A 22,694-nucleotide genomic window follows, 5' to 3' on the forward strand; every position below is an offset into this window, starting at 1 on the left:
CATTTATTATTTACCATAGAAATACGTATATTATACAAAATAAGCATACCTATTTGCAAGTCTTGCATGTCCAAAAGTCCAGTAATCGTGTTGCAAGAGCTACCGTCGCCCCCGCAAACCCTGCAGTTATCTTCTTTAGTATTGGATCCTAACATCATGTCGCATCCAACGGCCTGGGTAGAAATTTAAATTGAATTACTTAAACGTAATGCAAAATGCAATAATCAATTACTCACTTCACATTTTCCAGCAACGCAAACATCCATGGAGTCTTCATTACACCTAGTACCATCCACGACTTGCGTCCGGTGGCGGTAGTAGAACTTTTCTCCGCGAGGCATGCAGTTCAATTCGCATGGGTTTGGAGCCTTGTTGTAAGGAGTCCATCTGGAAATGTTAATTTATAAATTACATTGTTCATCTTTATTAATTCAATACATACTTATAATTGATGCCTTCGAAAGGAATGTTATCAAATTCAGAACACTGCTTTGCTCTGAAGTCCTCGTTGTCCGAACAATCCTAAAATGTGTGCATTAGAATCATCATTTTCTTTGTTTGCTTATTATTATAGTAATGTACAAATAACAGGAAATGAATAATATATACGCGGTAAACGTAGTAAATAAAACAATTTTTATTTGAGAATTCACAGAAAATTTTGCGCTAGGAAATCCGCCGTACGCCTATTTAAAAGCAGCCGTAAAGTTCCGTCAATAAACCTGTCTAAAAATATTTCTTTGTGCAATTTTAACGGACTCGAAGTGTAGTAAAATTACATATGGGAAGTTGAAAAAGTGCTATAAATAACAGGAGGGTCATTGCACAACTCCGGCTCATCTTTTGTATGCGTCTCTCTTTATGTTTGTGTGTGTGAAAATGAAGAGGGCGATTAATAAACTGCAATTAAAATAGAACACGGAATGATAATTATTTATGCCGCTTCTGGCGTACATTAATCACAATTTTACCGTTTATAAGTGAAAGCCTAAGTAAATATACGCGAGTTTGATTATTTTCTGAATGCTGTATTTATCATCGGTGCATTTCCCTTTTTCTTGAAATCAGGAATAGATTGCACTAATCAATCTTTGGATATATACGAAATGCCTTCCTATAGCAAACAAATGCAATAAACGCATTTCGTTCGTTGCGCGAGTAGATCTGTTTACAGGCGGCAAATCGAGGCGCTTAATCTCTTCAGGACTAGCATTTCCGTCAACACTCTCAACACGGTATTTGGCTTGGGTTCAAGGATAATCCGCAGCTCGAGATTCGTTTCATAATTTACACATTGCTCAAGGTCACTTACGTTCTTGTTTTTTTTATGAACAATAATTGTACGCGCTGTCAATTACTGAATTGATGATTTTACTACCTACTAGTCAATGTATAAACATACTAATTAGTATATAAATAATAGTTCTACCAATATCTCGAACTGTTTGAAATCGTACTAATCGGTCATTTATGTATAATAACATTATGTGAATTTATTTCTATTTTGTCAGAACAAACTAAATTTGAACTTTCTCTTGAAATTTTCAAATCGGACATTGGTGAGTCCGGACTGATCGAAACAGTTTTATGTGAGGCAACTATGTATTTACAAACAACCATCACATCATATGAAATAAAGGATTATACCGTAATTCTGTGTTCTTTACATTTATAATTTTCGATACAAACCTGCGTGTTACACGAGAAATGTCTTCTGGTGGGTCCTGTGCATTGGTAGCCTTCCGTGCATATCCTCTGCTGAGTGGAGACGCCTCCACCGCAGGTCCTGCTGCAAGGACTAGGCGAAGACCAGTCCTGCCACGGTCCGGTCTCCTCATCATTGTTGTCGGTAATGTAACTTCCAGGCAGGAAGAGATGAGCTCCGTGTTGTCTTTTGAAGCGCTCCTTGTAGTGTCTTACGTGCTACAAAGAAAGGAAACATGAGCATCACAAATTTAAAAAAAATAAATACAAATAATCCTATCTTTTGAGACGACCTTAGCTTTCTTGCATCATTAAACGAGAGTGCAGACAAGCTGGAGACACATGCACGCAATGAAATGTCCAACATAAAAATACTTTTACTATTGCATCATAGGCCAAAAGTAAAATCATTGAAATAGATAGACCTAACGCAACGTTTCCTCATCTATACCGAAACGCCGTCTGTGCGCGGATCTTTGATTTCGTGCAGAATTCCGCGTACTCTGAAATTAAATGCTGAAATGTTTATGGTCCATAAATACACGAAGGCCGTAAACAATCTCAACTAGAACCAGATAATGGTATGTACATTCCATGGGTGGCCAAGTGCGAAACTCATTATAATACTATGGTCGGCATTTGTTAATAACGCTTCAGCGTTATCGGATGAGAACATGGGCAATTAAGTAAAGTGACAACGAAAAAGGTAAGTTTTTCAAAGCATATTTGTCGAGAGCAAGGGTAACTTCTGTTGCAGGTGGCATCTGGTTTTGTTGTAAATCCAGTATATACATTTATTTTTTGTTGTTGTTGTACTTGTTGTTACTTGCAGACTTATACTAATTGTATAAACAACAAAAACAACAACGACAAATAATAAATGAATTTACAAGTCCATTCATGGTTTGCATATAAAAAAAAGATGAATGAACTAAAATTAGCCATATAAAAAAGTAATCATGTGTATGACGGTATGCTGTAAAAAAAAATCATTCAGCGATGATCTAAGAATAGCAGAATCGGGTCAAATTTTTGCTTATTATTTTATAGCTCAATTATACACAACCGCGTTTAAACAAAACTATAAATAAGCAACGTTTAAATGAATTATATCATTTGGCTAAACATTACATCATCATCGCTCTGTTGGAATAGTCTAAAGAACAATTTCAGTATTAGCATGAAGTTTAGATATATATTTTTTAAATAATCAATTAATTGAATAAACATGCAAAGACATTTTAAATAAGTAATTTTAAATTAATTATATAATTTTACAAAAGTATCGAGATTAATGACAAATAATGTTAATAGATTTACAAAAATCGTAATTAGAAATGAGTATCAAATATAGTTTTGTATAAACATTTTTAACTAAATATAAATCTATGAAAGATTACATATAAAGTATGGATTAATTAGAGTAGATATAACTGTCAGGAAATGTTACTAAAACTGGAAGAATCATAAAATGAGATGAGTTTATAAGCATCAAGTGTTTCTCAAGGTTATGCTCTGAGTCTAATTTAATATGTTGAGTAATCAACACAGATATCCTATTAACAAATTCACAATAACATCAAAGCTTTTCCAGGAATAGAAATAATTTGTTTGATCTGGCGTTTTTGGAATTTTAATTATTACTAAACAAAGATATTTTAGTTGAATCGAACACAATAATTTGTATATACATTGATCGTAAGTCTACCATGAAGATAAGATCATATTGAATTATGTAATTATTATGAAAGAGATTGAAATCATAATTAATTTATGAAATTTTAAATATTTATGTTAATTTTATAATAATACTTACATGGCTATAAGATTCTACATAAGTTGATACATAAACTAATACTAATAGTAAATGGGACCTGAAACAAAAGAAATATTACAATTAGTGATTTAATAATGACATACGTTAATATAAGACAAATGCAAAAATGTTAATTATTAAAAAAAAATGTTTAAAAGTACGATGTTGTTGTTTGTTATTTAGGATAATTGAGTCATCATTTTTTTTTGTCGGAGGCTATTCAATCTTCAGCAGTGTTCTTTTTTGTATTGAATAAATCTTTACATTGTGATTAAATTAATTAGTATTTCCATAATAACGAGACCCGATTAATTGTAGAAACACGCGTTTAAATTACATCCACGAATAGTGGGCGAGTCCGAAACTATCTAATTATGATCGCATAAAAATGTCAATAAATTTTAATGGATCCATTTAACCGTGTCCACCTTTTTTAATTGGATGCGCTGCTACAATGGAAAGTGCAATCCCCTCACAGCCGAGATGCATGTCCTGCACGAGGCGTGGGCGTTCACCAATCAACAGCACAATGTGGATTTTAATTAGAGGAAGGATGCAGGTACAATACTAGGGAGCAACGAGATATTAACATCGCTGAAACGTTAGGCGCATGACTAAACAGCGGATCGATAATCGGCGGCGTTAATCCTGCCGATTGTCCCTCCTGGATCACATGGTATCCTGGTGGAAAGGGCTTCCAGGATCTTACCTACGCGGCCTGGATAAGGATTATTATAATACAACCAGGATTTAGTATACGCCTTTCTTAATGTTGGGAGCGATTAAAAGATCATTTTATTTGATAATGGGCCGAAGCGTGTTATTATTTTATCACGCTCGGATTTGGAGCGGACACATAAGTAAAAATTAGTCGGGCCTCAGAGGTTGTAATCTTGATGGTTCGACCTGTAATCTTGGGCGGTGAAGGTGCGTTCAATTTGAGGATATTAGGGTGTCGCGTTGTATGGGAACTCGCGCGTGATTTATGTAGATCCTTGCATCATTATGGAAATGGCCTCAGAGTATATATACACGTAAATCCACGGACGTCGACCTCTTTCACCACCCGATCTCCTAATACTCAGAAAACTACATCAGCCCAAAACACGACCCCGTACAAGGTTATTCGAATTCAAATGCCATTTACCATAATATTAATAGATTGATGCAATAGAAGAACATATCATTAATTTATCCCTTACAAGAAACGAAACAAAATACAATAAACAAAGAAAAAAAAAACAACCAGTCTATATTGTTATAATTGAATTGTTTATAACAATTATTTTCATAAATATCGAAACAATTATTTAATACACATTTGAACTAGTTTCTTAGTTTTCTTTACGTACAACATACATATAAAAATCAAATATAACAATTCAATTTTGCTTTTTTCTTTCATCTTAGAGTAACGTCAATCAATAACGTGACTCCCTTATCTTCCTTCTCGCATAACATGATATCCTGATAAAGGGATCTGTACTTATTTTACCTATCCTGCCTCAAACATCACCTTAGAATTTGCAATTAGAATCATAATCGGTGGCACTAAATCATCATTGTACAAAGGCTATTAATATGAACTATTTAAGTATGCGTTGGAAGTAGTAATAGTACAAGAAGAGAAGGCATAAGCTAAGCTAACTACCTACTACCGTCGGATCGCGGCTAGCTGCAAATAAACACCTAACCAAAAATAAAATTGAGTCATAAACAGAATCCAATTTCGATTTCCTTATTTATTATAAACAAAAATTTTATTTTTAGCGAACGCGTCTGGCCATCATCAGCATCTAATATATGTGTGTGTGTCTATGTATGTATGTGATACTTAAAGCTAAGCAAACACCTGCCTAACCTACTAACCCTATAGCTGATTCTTGCGCAAACTTTCCTCTTCTGTGTATCGTGTACAATATAGCCGATAAATATACAATGCGAACGATTTCCGCAAAACGTCACAAATTAATAGCGTAAATATTTATAATTCTCGTTGGCCATTCGGTTCGTGCACGACGGATGGCTTTAAAAGGCGCGCAATCTTCGTCCTGCAAGGATTTGGGTGGAAGCCGCTTGCAGGATTTCGGTGCTCTCTATCTCTCATGTTATCCTAGTAAAAAGGGCTTTCAGGATCATACCTACCGAATCCTGGATTAGGATTACGGCAGATCTAAGGGCAGCGTCTTCCGGTTTCTGGCGCACACACAAAATTGTATTGATATAATGTTTAATTTCATATGTCAATTTTATTCACTAAATAAGCAGATTAAGAATTATTATTCGTTTGGTCGAAAAGATTGATGGTCAATAGCCTTACAACAGTCAATAAATTTTGTAATATGTTATGATTATAATTTGATTGATTTATTTTTTTATTTAATAATACGATATAAACAAATTTATTTAATATTACAATATAAGCAAATTACACTTTTATAAAATTAATTTTATCATTATTTATATAAAACGGAAGAGAAATTATTATAATAATAAATGAAAATGTACTGAATTTATAAATTACGTTTAAATTTACGCACGAAGATTGATTGATGAAGGATGTTAATAAAGAGAGATTAAGTGTTCAAGAATTAAGAACTTGCAATAATTACATTTTAAAGAATCAGTCTTAAATATGTTTTCCTGTTGAAAAGAGATTTCAGACTCTCAACTATCGCGCCCTAAACATTAAAGGATTGAATCGATAAATCGAGAGCGAAGGAACCGCGTCCAGGACAAAACACCCTTCCCTAAGTATGTTATCCTGTCTCCGCTGGTTTCCACTTTTTAACCTAACGCATCCACCACAAGGACTACAAGTATTATATCGACTCGTTTTCGTGTTCAGGACGAAACCGCACCTATTAAATCTGTTATCCTGTTGTTGCGCGTTTCCATATTTTGACCTAACGCTTCCGCCATCGAGACTATGCGAAATCGAAGGACAACTTAACAGTGCAGATTATGATGTCTTATTTTAACATGTTCAATGAGATGCCAATTTTTTATTGAATAATTATTATTAATTCATTTAAAACCAAATAACCACTAAAACATGTTTATTTTTATTATTACTAAACACGACTAAAACTTGATTTATAGGTATAGATTTATAAAACTAAAAAAAGAGATTGAATAGTTCCAATTGTTGAAATGTTATAAAATATAAAAGTCCGCAATAAGGACTTCTTACTACATATGTTAAAGCATTATTTTGTGTCCACAACACCTTCAAGGATGATATGACGGATCCTTTACATGTACAGGACATAATACTCCTCAGAAAATATGTTATCCTGTTGCTGAGGATTTCTCCTTTTTAACCTAACGCATTCTCCACAAGGACTAGGTGACGCTTCTTCATATAATCGATTTTTGCTTTTAAACACACATACACAAGTAAAGTTTTCAGGACAAGATACCCGTTTCCAAATATAACATCCTGTTGCTGCTGGTTTCCATATTTTAACCTAACGTATCTCACCACAAGGACCATGTGAATATATCGTCTCCTTTTCACGTTCAGGACGAAACACCACAATTGAAATATGTCATCCTGTTCCTATGGGTTTCCATTTTTTAGCATAACGTATCCACCACGAGGATCAAGCAGACAACTCTATCTATCAGCTGAATTGCTTTTAATATTGTACACGAGTAAACAGTGTTAATTGATAGAGGACATAAACAAATATAAAAAAGTTCCAAATTAAATTATTTTAAATATATGAATTTTCAATAGTTTTATATATTTCTTAATATTATTTTATAAGCTGACAAAAGTAATATGTTATTTACATAAACATAATTATATTTACGTAAATTAATTATATTTCTTAGACCGGATTAAGAACTCACTGCATTTATATATCATTATGTTAGAAAGAGATTGCAAGATAATGCATATTGCGCCATAGATTTAAATATGTCGTGGACAAGCAGATCCTTTCCATGTTCAAGACGACACACACCTCGTTAAATATGAGATCCTGTCTCTGAGCGTTTTCCCTTTTTAACATAACTCTTCCACCACAAGGACTATGCGAACTCTAGGACTACGTCACGCTTCATATAATCGATTTCTGTATATGCCTTTGAATACACACACACGGGTAAAGCTTTCAGGACGAGATACCACTTGCCAAATATGTCTCCCTGTTGCGGCGGGTTTCAATATTTTAACCTAACGCATCCGCCATAAGGATCTTGCGAACTCCAAGGACTACGTGACGTTTTATATTGGATCCTTTTCGCGTTCTAGACTAAACTCCAGCAATTAAATATGTTATCCTGGTGCTAAGGGCTTCCACTTTTTAGCATAACCACAAGGACCAAACAAACAACCCCATCTGTCAGACACTTTATGTATTGCGTTTCACATTGTACACGAGTAAGGAGATTAATAAACGACATAAATAAAAAGTTAAATTCAATTATTGTAAATATATAATTATTAACAATTTCATATATTTCTTAATATTAAGAATATGATTTGTACATAAATAAACTAATTATTTACGTAAATTTAATATATATTTTAGTCCAGATTAAGAATTTTGTGCATTTATATAATATTCTTTTGGAAACAGATATCAAGATATTTCATATTGCTTCCTGTAATTATGAATAAAGCAATATTTCTTGGACGAACGAATCCTTTACGCGTTCTGGATGAAACACTCTTCGCTAAATATGATATCCTGTTTCTGAGGGTTTCCCCTTTTTAACCTAACGCTTCCACCATCGGGACTATGCGAAGTCCAAGGACAACGTGACGTTTCATATAATCGATTTTTGTGTTCTTTTAATCACACACACGAATAAAGCTTTCAGGATGAGACACCACTTGCTGAATATGTCGTCCTGATGCTGCTGGTTTCCACATTTTAACATAACGCTTCCATCATTAGAGCTATGTGAAGACCAAGGACAACGTCACGTTTCACATAATCGATGGCTGTGAGCGTTGAAACACAACACAGAAGTAAAGCTTTTAGGACAAGTCACCCCTCGCCAAATATGTCATCCTGTTTCTGTGGGTTTCCCGTTTTTAACCTAACGCATCCACCACAAGGACTATGCGAAGACCAAGGACAACGTGACGTTTCATATAATCGATTTCTGTGTGCTTTTAATCACACACATACACACACGAATAAAGCTTTCAGGATGAGACACCACTTGCTGAATATGTCGTCCTGTTGCTGCTGGTTTCCACATTTTAACATAACGCTTCCATCATTAGGGCTATGTGAAGACCAAGGACAACGTCACGTTTCACATAATCGATTACTGTGAGCGTTGAAACACAATACAGAAGTAAAGCTTTTAGGACAAGTCACCCCTCGCCAAATATGTCATCCTGTTTCTGTGGGTTTCCCGTTTTTAACCTAACGCATCCACCACAAGGACTATTCGAAGACCAAGGACTACGTCACGTTTCATATAATCGATTTCTATATGCTTTTAATCACATACACACGAGTAAAGCTTCAAGGAGAAGACACCCCTCACCACATATGCTATCCTGTTGTTGTTGGTTTTCAAATTTTAACCTAACGCATCCACCATAGGGACTAAGCAAACTCCAAGGACGACGTGACGTTATATATCAAATACTTTCAATTAAATATGTTATCCTGTTGCTACGGGTTTCCACTTTTTAGCATAACGCATCCACCACAAACAGGACAATACTTACAGCTCCATCTATTAGGTCATTTATGAATTGCGTTTACTATTATTACACACGATTAATAAATTTTGATTCATAGACAATTTTATAAATTGTTTTGTTTTCTAATAACGATTTTCTTAAAGTAATTAATATTTATTGATATAAAACTGATGAAAAATTGAAATCGAATAATTGTATGAATATTAGCGATGAGTGAAGCTTGATCATTGTTTATGAGTTGTATAAAGTATTTATACTTTCAATGATTATATTTCTGAGCATTGATTAAAGACAACAAGGTGATTAATATGTTATCCCGTTGAAAGAAATTTCAGTATCTCAACTGCCGCGCTCTGTGATATCCTGTCGCTGAAGGTTTTCACTTTTTAACATAACTCTTCCACAACAAGGACTATGCGATCTACAAGGACCACGTGACGTTTTATATAATCGATTTCTATATGTTTTTAAACACACACACACGAGTATAGCTTTCAGTCACCACTTGCTGAATATGTCATCCTGTTGCTGCGGGTTTCCCCTTTTTAACCTAACGCTTCCACCATCGGGTGAAGTCCAAGGACGACGTAACGTTTCATATAATCGGTTTATATTACAGGGCAATACACCCCTCACTCAATATGTCTTCCTGTTGCTGCTGGTTTCCATATTTTAACCTAACGCTTCCACCCACCACCACGAACTTCAAAGACGACGTGACTTTATATATAAAATCCTTTCCGGACTCATGACAAAACACCGCCAATTACGTATGTTTACCTGTTGATAAGGGTTTCTACATTTTAACATAACGAATCCACCACAAGGACTATGCGAATTCCAAGAGAGGAAATGATCAGAACTTTATAAAATAAATAGAAATAACACAATCTGAAAGTTATATTTTATCCAAGATTTAGTCTCATTCTCATTCAATTAGCTGACGGTGTTATTTTTTCAAATGTTCTTTATTTACCAAATAGAGATTAATAGATAATGAAATAATAAGTACTGAATTTATGAATTTCATTTAGTATATTGTACAGAGAGAAAGGCATATTTTCTGTTATAATAATTGCTTATACAGATACACCTTTAAGGATTATATTTCTTAACCTGGATTAAGGACTCTACTTCATATGTTATCCTGGTGATAAGGGATTTCAAGATCTTACCTATTGCGCCCTGGAGTTAGGATTAAAACAATACTTCGTAAGCGAACGGATCCCTTACACGTCCAGGACCAAATATCCTTCGCCAAATATGTTATCCTGTTGCTCGCGGTTTCCATATTTTAACCTTACGCATCCACCACAAGGACGATGCGAACATGACGTTTAATATACACATACCACGAGAGCTTTTAGGACGAAATACTCCTCGCTTATATGTTATCCTGTAGCTGACGGTTTCCACATTTTAGCATAACGCATCCACCACCATTGACCATGTGAAGAGGGAGCTTCAAGGACGATGTGACTTTTTATATCATATTTTTTCCGCAAAAAAACACCTATTCAATATATTATCTTGCTGTTACGCGTTTCCATATTTTAACCTAACGTTTTTAACTTTGGCTCTCAGTTTCCCCATTTTAACATAACTGATCCGCCACAATGACCACGCGAACAATCACATGAACGACGCATCGTTTTTATTAAGTACTTTATGAATTGCATTTAATATCGTTATTATGTATGTATTATGTATAATAAGCAGTTATTTAATTCTACTTGAAATTTATACATATTTATTTATGTTGTCTATCAATCAACACTCATTCCTCATAAAATGCTATTAAATGCAATATTTACTTCAAGAGTTTCATAAAATTAAGTATTATATTGCCGTTTTTAGATTTTTGAATAGATTTTAAACATAAACTGAATTTATGTTTTATTGATGGAAGATATATTGATTAATGAAAGATAGACTTGAGTCCCAGATACATAAAGTGGTTCCATTTTCTACGATAATCTTTCGTAGTCCGGATTAAATATCTTATACTACATATGATGTCCTGGTGAAAAGGGATTTCAGGATCTTACCTATCGCGGCCTGGATTTAGGATTAAAACGATATTTTTGGGGCTAACGGATCTTTTTCACGTATAGAATGAAACAGTCCTAACTAAATATGTAATCCTGTTGCGGAGGGTTTCCACATTATAACATAACGTATCAGAATCATGCGAACAGTTTCACAGTGGATGTGACGTATCCTTTCCGAGTGCAGGACAAAACACTCCTCGCTAAATATGTTATCCTGTTTCTGAGGGTTTCCCCTTTTTAACCTAATGCTTCCACCATAGGGACTATACGATCTCCAAGGACCACGTTATATAATCGATTTATGTATGCCTTCAAACTTACACAAACACGAGTAAAGCTTTCAGGACGAGATACTCCTAGCTACATATGTCGTCCTGTTGCTGCGGGTTTCCATATTTTAACCTAACGCTTCCACCACAGGGTCTATGCGAACTCCAACGATCACGTGACGTTTCATATAATCGGTTTCTATATGCCTCTAAATACACACACACGAGTGAAGCTTTCAGAACGAGATACCCCTAGCTAAATATGTCGTCCTGTTGCTGTAGGTTTCCATATTTTAACCTAACGCTTTTACCATAAGGACTATGCGAACTGCAAGGACTACTTGACGTTTAATATAATTGATTTTTGTATGCATTTAATATCGTAACAACGAAACGATTGGGCTCGTTCCAAGTTAAATTAAGTGTTTAAAGTGTTATGTTTTTTATATAATTTTGTTGAAAAGGGATATTAAAATCTCAAACTTGTCCTAAATTGAAAACTATATTTTGAGGACGAGCGATATAGTGTGAAGGAAGATAACTGATTCCGAAATACATGAAGCGATATAAATATAACAATTACATTTCTTTATCCGGATTAAGGACCCCGTGCTTCTTATGTTATCCTGTTGATAAGAGATTTCGTGATCTCTCATTCCGCGCCCTGGATTTAGGATTAAAGAAATATTTCTAGAGCGAACGCATCCTTTCCTAAATATGTTATCCTGTCTCTAAAAGTTTCCACGTAAAGCTTTCGACTATGAGAACGAACAATTAATTGCAAAGAAGACGCATATAGGATCCTTTCCGCGTTCAGGACGAAACACCAGCTTTTAGATATGATATCCTGTTGTTATAGGTTCCCGCTTTTTAGCATAACGCATCCACCACAAGGACCATGCGAACTGCAAGGGCGACGTGCCGGTTTCTATTGGAACTGTTTCACGTGCAGGACAAAACACTCCTTTCTAAATATGGAATCCTGTCGCTGAAGGTTTTCACTTTTTAGCATAACGCATCCCCCACAGGAATCATACGAAGACCTAACGACGTTTGATATAATCGATATATGTATGCCATCAACAATGCGGTGAGTATATTCATCCCTATGTTATCCTGGTGAATGGGGCGACGGGAACTTTACCTACATCGTCCCGAATTAGAACTTCCTGGGGATCGAAAGAGTCCCTTTCGCCCAGGAATTTCCATCTGGTAAACGCGCGCGAAAAAAACCCTCCGGTTTATATGCAATCCTGGTGTACGGACGTCCCAAGAATTTACCTAGGGATTTCAAGAAATTCCACAGTCATCGATCCATCATCCTCGGTACGGAAAAATGCTCGTTATCTCCGTGCTTCATTTCAGCAACAGGCATTTTCCAATATCTCTCAGTTATGCAATTTAATAAATCAATGTAATCTGGCCGGACTGCGTTTAGTCTTATTACCTCATCTTCGGGGGCTCAAAATCTCCTTTACAGTTACAAAGATTGTGTGTAATGGTCATACTTTTTTGTTGATGTATTCTCTCTATACATTACATTACGTATCATGGATTTGTTCGTAATGTGGTCGAATTATGAATTTAGAAAATATGAAGTAAGTACGTGCAATTGCTAGCAATTTTCAACGATTCGATCTACCCCGTGGATTACACTCATTTTAAGCGAAATACCAGCCTGTTACCACATTCCCAATTTGTTTTATGTCTTTTGCGCTGCACGCTACTTAGTAAAATATAAATGCTTTTAACGATCCGAACGTTTTATGATATTCTGCAGATGATGGCTCACATACTTCGAAATGTCTCCAATTCTATTAAGCATGCTAAATGATATAGTTTTGTAAACATTTACTTTTTATATAATATACATATTAATTTTGTTTGTTTATTTTTTTAAATTTGTTATCTAAATACATGATCTTCAATAAGAACATATTAAAATTCGTAATTACCAAATAATATTTAATTGATTTATCATATTAATTACAATAATTATATAAAAAAAGTATTGAAAAATAGTAGATATTATGAAATTTTTTTTGTAGAATTAGCACATAGTACAAAATTAATTTAATGTAAAATAAAGTATTTATAATTAATGTATCAATAATAATAAAAAAAACTCAATATTAAAATTACTTGATTTCAAGCAAATTTAATTCATTATAAAAACAGTAGTAATGACAAAATCAATGACAATGTTAAAGTATTTGAAATTAAATGACATATGACTCAAGTAAATACATGTTTTCTAGACTTGGAAGGCGTTTGAGGACATGAATCAATGAATAATAATGAACGACTTTGTTATTATACAAATGGTACATGTTATACTATTACACTGTACCTTCTACCTTCTCTTAAGATGGTTAATAGAGTTGTTGCAACATATGTGACTGTAAACTAACAAAAGGAAATGGAAAGTTTTGTATCACTTACAATTATAATCAGCTCATAAAGTATAGTACAGCAGGATGAACATATGATAATTTAGACAAAGCGTGTAAATGATAAAATAAATGAATGAATGTGTTACAACTATAAATAAGAAATATTTAAATAACTTAACTTTTGTCTGCAATTTTTATGTAATATTGCAATAAATATTGTATATTTTAAACTGGATATAAATTGGATTTAATATAATTAAAGTTTCGTTTTAAATTTGATTAAAATTATCATTTTCTTATAAGAGATTGGTTTTAAACTGAATCTTTTTAATTATATTCATATCTAATAAAACGGAGACTTAGTTTCTATTCGTTTTATTGCTCTGCATGAGCTTAACAGCATAGTATTTCCTGGGATGTAGGCTAGATAGGTACCTACGCTTTCCGTATGTCGAGAATAAAAGGTTGACACATAAATAGGCTTTAATGAAAATTTATTCACATAAATTTATTCCACCGAAAAGAAAATGTCGGATAATTCACGCCACCGTCCGGTTAAGTGAATAATAAAGACATAAATTCAAGGAAGGAAGAACACGGAGAAGAACTATAATAATAAGAAAAAAAAGTAGATATGGGTACAAGTTTACGGGAAATGCGCTCTATTAACTTAATTGGGAATGTCGTGGGTTGTGTACTGAAGGTACGTAATGAAATCGCGCAAGGTGTTAACAAATTGTACAATAAAATAGCAATCGTGAATCGCACGGACAGGTTCTTTCGATCGTAATTTTATTTATTTATTTCGCAAGATCGGACAGCCTTCACGTAGAAAGCAATCGTACGTACGTATAGCGGAGGGGCAACAAAAAATATGTGATGGGATTTATTGCCATCAGTTTCACCTGCGGCATTTCGCTATCTTGTCACTAGGATTCCAGCAAACGCGAAGAGCTCTTCACATTCAACGTGTATACGCATACCTGTTGAATACCTGACTGAATCCACTGGACACAAACCATAGGCGTAGCATAGGATCAATAAATGCTAGCAGACATATCTTTACTACTACTTTACTTTACTACTTCAAATGAATTGCTGAAGCTACTAAAATATTTTTCAATAAATAAAGAACAGCCAAAATATGTTAAAACATAAAATTCAGAGGCAGAGAAACACGTTAATAAAATCGGATTATTATTTTACTTTGCAGAAACTTTTATAATTTAATACTTATATCAGTAATAATGATTTGTTATTTTGCATTTCAAAGTTGAGTATTAAATTTATTAATTATTTCATTTATAAAGATTCACAAAAAAAATAGCTTTTATATTGCTATTTTCATGTTGCTTCTGTTTCAAAATTGGATTCGTAAATTTAAAATAATTTCATACAAGACCTCAATTTGCTTGTAAGAAATGATGAGAATAGCTTTATTTTAAAAATTAAATTATGAAATATTTCAGTTACCTTTTTTTCATAATTTTTGTCAAATTAGCTGATGTTATTAGTTGTTTGGATTAATATAAATGAAAAAAAAGTGTGTAAAATATAATTATAGAGGATGATTCACTTCAACAGAATCCGGAAATAAACGCTTTTTACATTATTAAATATTGTTATATTACTTTATTATATTTTGAATTTATATTAGTAGTTTGTTATTTTCTGTAATACTAACTATAAAGGCTACAAATATACAAGAAATAGTAAAGTTCCTTGTATATAAGATAAACTAAGGTTATTTCATCATTACATATTACTTAGGATGGTCGTTTCTTATGAATTTCCTTGCATCCTTAAAACCATGATGAATAGGTGAATGATGAATTGTTTATAAAGTTATGATATTTTGAATTTATATTAGTAGTTTGATATTTTCTGTAATACAAACTACAAAGGCTACAAACATATAAGAAATATTAAATTTCCTTGTATATAAGATGAACTAAGTTTATTTCATCATTAAATATTACTTAAGATGGGCGTTTCTTATGATTTTTCATTGCATCGTTAAAACCATAATGAATAGGTGTAAATTAATTTTATATGACAAAATAAGGAAAATAATTTGTCTTCATTATTCAAACTTAAAAGTACTTATCTAAACATTTTTTTTCTAATGTTACCATTTAACTGGTGCTCATCGACATGCAAAATTTAATTTTGATGAGACTTTCATGTCGTACATTAGGATTTATTGTTAGTTAAATAAATGATAAGTAGTTAATACTATAAATAAGTCAATTATCAGTTGTTAATAAGATGGTTAAAATTGATTTTAAAATACACAGAAAACTATCCTATAAACAATTCGATTACCGCCATGCAACAATAATTACAATCCACAGAAAATTCCGTTCGCCAGGAACTGAACTTTACGTTTACGTAATCACTTGCGTGGAGATAGGAGAGATTAATCGTGCGGAGGAACGTTCGAATTGCATGTTACGCCATTGATCTCACGAGGAGAAAGAGAAAGTGCAAACGATGTGAATCCAGGTGAGACATGCGAGCACCTTTCTGTCTTTCTGATGTCCTGGTGCGTCTAACCTAATGTTAAAAGCGAATTCTAACAGGTGTTGTTGACTTTTTCCCATCCCGACATTGTTAGTAGTTACATCATCGGCTATTATGCATAACGGCCGAAAGCGGAATTTGGCATTGAAGCAGCGCTGCAGTAATCGCAGCAACCAAGTTCACGGTCGAGAAAATTGCATTGAAACTGCTTGCAAGAAGAAATCGTCGGTATTTAGCATCGATGGACTCGCAAATTTCGGCTGTCCTTCGATGCTGCTTTTCATTTCTTGAATCGAAAGCCGAGTGAAAGCGAAAGTTTGCGTTTATTTAGATATACAGGTGTTTGACCTCAGATTTGAGTTCGTTTTAAAATAATTTTGTTATTATGGAGAATTTTAAACATTTTTTTTAATTACACTTATATTATTACTATAATTCATAAATACAGCATTTTTGTACCTACATATGTAGATTTGGGGTGCATCTTGTAGTTTTTTTTGTAAACAAAAATTTATATTTTTTTTTCAAAATAATCTTATAAATTTATGCGTCTTATAATCCATTATCACTTATCTTATTTAGTAACTTTAGACGCACATTTTTATATAGAATTGTGATGCGTTTTATGATAACTTAATAAAAGTTTCATAAATTTGATTTGTGCGTGACACAATCCAAATAACAAAAAAAAAAACAATTATAAACTTACTACTGACATTTAGTAATAATGAGGGACAAATTAAACAAAATCTATATTATGAAATTTTGTTTTTTTTTCCTTCCCTTTACTCTTTATATTCAGTTTTGTTCGATGCGAGGCGGATCTGTAAAGATCGTGCATATTTGGCGTGCAACCGACTGAAACGCTTTTGAAGAAGACAAAAAAACGACAAACCCGTATTTGAATGCACTTGAATAAAACTTTACGATATGCTCAGGCAAAACAGGTGTCTTTATTTTATTTCATTTTTACTCCTGTTATTTTTTTTTGTTTTATTATTATTATTTTCCTGCACGCCACTTTGTTTCATACGTGCGGAACAGATTTTTCTCGATCCTGCAAATGTAAAAAGCTTGTTTTTATTAAGATCTGATCCGACCAGAAACATACCAAAAGGAAATTCAATAAAACCGCGTTATGCAATCAATGGGACGTGATATATACAAAACAAAAAAAGTTTATTTAGTAACCATATTTTAAGATAGGATAACATCTGTACAAGTGGACCTCTTGCCTTGAATGTCTTTAAATATAAATAAATTTCGACTTGTTAAAAACAGTATTTTATACATTAACATCATTGAACTAAATTAATGTGTGTAATATAAACAATAATGTTTCTTTTTACATCATATTATTTATTTACATTCAATTTTTGGCGAAGAATTTAAAAAAAAACAAAAAAAATAAAGTAGATTCAGTAATTAATTTAACTCAATATAAATTAGTGTCAAATGAATCAGTTATAATGTAATATTTATCACATATTTAAGGTAAACTCAATCGTTTCTAATATATCAAAGTTTTTTTTTTAAACTAATTTCAACAGCTTCACACATCTTTTTTGAGAAACTCTGGTTAGTTTCAAATGCAATGAATAGTCAATGAATTTCTTTTAATATTTTGATTTATTTTAAGTAAATTTCAATTTATTACATATATTAATTATATTGACAAATCTCCTGTGTCTAATGTATTAAATAATATATTTTTTTTAATTTTCTTTTCTTTTAGGTAATTTATAAATTTTAACATAATTTTATTAATAAAACAATTAATTTGTGTAAAGTATATAAAAATAAAGATTAATCCAATAATTAATAGAGTTAAGACAGCAAAAACTGTATATTATATTGATACTGAATTTCTGCAGCCCTAATAGACGAGTTAGCACTACTATTAACTATGTCGAAGTAACAACTAACTACAAATTAATGTTTCTATTGTTTTACGCTGAATTCACACTATATGTCAGGTGTACTAACTACTACGTATAGTTGTTAGGAATGCAATCAAAACTCATAGTTTGGTTACTTCTAATATCAATTTGAATCTCATATCAAAGTTATTAATGATGTAACATGATCTCATGCAATAAAAAGCAAATTTTTCACGTGCAGTAATTCAAGTAATTGTAATTGCGATTATTTCAATTAATATTCTATGTAATTGAAGAAAATGAATGATTAAAATGTTGATTTATTTCTTAAGTGTTCAACATTTCAACAGTAAATCACTTGATAATTTTGATTTATTACAAGCCGTAGAATTCGTGTGTTTGGATTGTGGCTATCATCTAGTGATAGTATTAATTACATTGTAATTTACGACAGATCCCACGGGTCATTAGGGAAGGGCATTAATTACTGCTATTCCTCTCTTTTCTTTTATTCTATCTCGATAGGTGTGTGCCTACGCGTGTCGGCGCTTTTCATTGCCCGAGTCTTATATATTCTTGTTATTCTCCGTCTTCATTCTTCCTTTTTAATTAAACCAGTCGATGTATCGCAATGCAATGCTATGCTGTGTACGTATTGTGGTTAACTCGTTTTCACCATATATAGTGCATTTTCTCACGGACTAGGATACTAAAAAACGAGTTGATCCACTTCCCCCAATCATTACGCGGACACATGTGCATATATATTATTATTACGAAAGCACATAAAATTAATCAACTTCAAACGAAACCGTAAGGCAAATCGGGTAGCATGGTATGTTACGCTGCAGATGCTACTTGCCCCATTAATTCTCTTTTGAACTTGCTGCATCTGACAATGCATGCAATTGCTCATATTTAATAAATATAACAGCGTGATTCAGTTATAATACTTTCAATACTTTGATTTAAAAATAATAATACCAGTTATTATACATATAAATCCAAAGTTAGATTAAACCAGTTTCATGAAAGCAGGTCAAGATCGAAAATATTTTATTCCTATAATATTTATTAATATTTTATTAGTAAAAATTCATTTTATTTTATAAAGCTTGATGTCATACAAATATATTAGCTTATCAAAAGCTAAGGGTCATAACCTAAAATTTGGTTACATTTTTAATGAGTTGCAAAATGACAGCTATCATCATATGCCAAAGCAATGAATTGGTGAAATACTCTTAGCGATTGAAACAAAATTTGTTTGGTTGCACGGAAAAAACGTTTTTCTAGATATGTTTAGTTAGCGCTCAGTTTACGTACATAATGTATACACAACTTTCCGTACGCTGAGTAAATGTGCTTTAATTTACGATTGGTAAACATGTGTTTCTTTCTTTGTTCGCACTAACGTACCGAATGTTCACAATATCGTACGCTTTACGTTAGACTCTATGATCATGCCTTTAAATATTTCAATTTGAATTCAGTCATATCCTGATGTTATTTATTTTGTTTCTAAAACCAGTATTATATAAAGAAAAAATAGACAATACCTCAATTTCATTTAAACATAAGTCAAATATACAATATTAATGCTCCGTGCGCACATAAAAGATGATCTCACTGTACGTTGTTATGGATATTTTGTACGTTGAATGTTTCATTTCAACATTGTCATTTCTTAAACTTTATTGTCTTGTCTTAATATCATATAATTTTCTCAAAATTGAAATCGAAGTAGATTTTTGGTTTATGATTATATTGTGTACTAAATTTTAGAATTTATTTTTATTTTGCTTAATGAAAATTAAATTTCTTTTGAAATTTTCAAACCCGGACTAATCGAAACCGAACTATTCGAAGTATATAGAAGTAACAAAGTTATTATGTATAGAGTAATTAGCAATGAAAATACATTAATTTCTTGCTATCTTGTATGGATATGAATCTTCCAAAGCCGCCGACTAATCACAGTAAGCCAAGATCGTGCCCGATGTTCTTTATATTCTTCTTTTTATTATTATTTTTTGTCTGTGCTCCGTACATTTTCCTCATTAAAGCTGCCGGATAAATAAATGATGCTGCAAAGTAAATGCATTATTTATGATCTGGAGGGTTTTGAAGTGCATAAATCAATCCGCCATAAACGCGGACGGTGCAACGTGTCTTATGCAGGGTGTTATTAAATAGCAAACGGTCAAGCGTTTATGGGCCTATGTATATTCGCATATTTCCTTTTCGTTAATGCATTGCTTTTTTTTCTCTTGCAGATGGAACAATACTTCATGAGACCATAAGCAGTCGTTAAGCAAAACCACTATTTACTTACGATGAAAAGTTTTCAAATTGACTCGTAAACATCGCTATGTGGAGTGAGATGAATTTATTACGTACAGAAGATTCATTTAACTATCCTGGAATTTGCACCTTAAACTGTACAGTTACTTTTGACTCGGGGCTAATATTTGAAGTTACTAAATTGTTACAAAGTTTGATAGTTTAAGCTCCATACAGAGTTTATATAAAAACCGACTCTAAAAAACTGTTTTTTAAATTCAGTTATTTCAATAATAAAAAAAATGTTCTAATTAAACAAATATAATTATAACTATTAAAAATATAACTTATACATTTTTATTTGTTTCATCAAAAAATATTTTTAACTAATTAAATAATTAGTAAGAATTTTTATTCAATTTAAAAACCGGTTTTCTAAATTTAAAAAATTAGAAAAAAAATATTGATAATTGCAGTGCCAGGAAACTCTATGCGATATGTGTGAATCAGTGTCGTGTGAAGAAGCGGTTCGCGGTTTTCTTGAATTTTATTTAACGTATATCGGTAAAAATCTTTGTAAATCCGATATGACATTCAGCGTTGAGATTCAACTTAATGCAGAGAATTCTTCTGCTCTCATCGAACTAACCGCAACCTTTTCAATATCACTTAGCGTTCGAATGTCCTACAAACAGAGAGATGAGAAGAGCATTTCCTTACTCCCGTTTAATTAACTCGAAACTATCTTTGATCTTAAAATAAGTTCGTAAACACTGTATAAAATACCCTGTATATATTATACAAACTCGATTTTTATTTTCGAAACTCTTTTTCGCACACTACATCAGTGGACACAACAACCTACATTACATTTTTTTCGGGACCTCCCGTTGATCATGCCTCGCTACAGAGCGATTATTCATACCCATAACGTGCCAAAGCGCCATTAATATAGAAAATACATAATATAGATTTCATTCATATTCATGTGCCTGATTTGTGCGCAAATACGTAACGTTTTTATTATTCGGACCACGAATGTAGAAAGCGAAAACTTCCATTCAACTCGTTCTCACTATTGCCCAGGTATTTTCAGTTTCAAAATGTATTTATACGAGCGAGATATCTAAATTTAATCTAACCTCTGTAAATACATGAACGCAGCTATAAATAAGTGGCGTTATAAGCTACGTACATGGCAGTCGTCTTTTATTTTTCTTCTATTTTGTTTTTGTTTCTTGTTGCTGTTGATCTTGCAGCTTTTCATTCCGACAGTCTTGCTCGGTTTGCATTCTGAAAGCCTTTGGATCTACGTCTTTATTTATGATAAGTCACGAGCTATCCCACCGAGCGTCTTCATACCATATTTTCTTAATTGACAGACGCTGATGACCACCGGGCTTACCGTCTTCACCACCGACAAATCCCCGTGTTAAAAACACATGTCATCGGAAACAATTGACACCACCATTGATGCACTTCTCCGAATATAAATCAATATTATATAATACCGATCGTTATAAATGAAGCTCACTTAATATAATTATTTAACTCAGACTTACGTCTTGGTAAGAGCGTCAATCATAGTTGAAGTATACAATGCATAATTAATAGATTACGTCTAGAATAGAGGTGAGGTCTTTAAATCTAACGGTAATCGAGTTTATATTAAAATTACAGATCAAAGGGCTTAGACCTCCTAGTAAAAAAAAGAAATGCTTTCGGTGATCCGTTAAAATATGGACTTAATTCCTCAGTACATTAATTTTAAGACGATTTTGTGTGTCGACAATTTGTTATTCCTCGCTGAGACAGAGAGAGATAGAGAAAAAGGTATTTTATGAGAAGTCGTCGGAATTTACGACCTGCATAATTGAGTACGATCTATCGGAATTGTCCTAATCGATGGTGACAGCATGGTGTCCTGTCTTTTCCGCTTACCAACTTAATGGGAAGATGAATGAGAGGATGGATGGTTTGGATATTTCACGCCGTTTATTGAGCGTGTGCGGCGGAAACGAGCCGCATAAATACACATCGTTCGTATTCACGTAATAATCCGGAGTTATGCAAAAGGTAGCATGAAAAGTCTAAATAT

At 32.8% G+C, this 22,694-nt stretch overlaps 1 protein-coding gene across 4 annotated transcripts in view; it reads right to left on the reverse strand.

Moving 5' to 3' along the window:
• The window catches only part of LOC108567924 (papilin), a 60,531-nt gene that overhangs the window by 10,421 nt on the left and 27,416 nt on the right, over window positions 1-22,694 (reverse strand). For all 4 annotated transcript variants that reach the window (XM_017928729.1, XM_017928730.1, XM_017928731.1 and 1 more), the window contains exons 2-6: window positions 3,521-3,578; window positions 1,690-1,923; window positions 443-522; window positions 237-387; window positions 50-173 (exon numbers count right to left, since the gene is read on the reverse strand). In XM_017928729.1, coding sequence (XP_017784218.1) covers window positions 50-173; window positions 237-387; window positions 443-522; window positions 1,690-1,923; window positions 3,521-3,578 — 647 coding nt within the window. The remainder of the gene's footprint in view (window positions 1-49; window positions 174-236; window positions 388-442; window positions 523-1,689; window positions 1,924-3,520; window positions 3,579-22,694) is intronic.

The sequence above is a fragment of the Nicrophorus vespilloides genome, unplaced genomic scaffold (assembly GCF_001412225.1).
Source record: "Nicrophorus vespilloides isolate i.1.1-1 unplaced genomic scaffold, Nicve_v1.0, whole genome shotgun sequence".
NCBI lineage: Eukaryota > Metazoa > Arthropoda > Insecta > Coleoptera > Silphidae > Nicrophorus > Nicrophorus vespilloides.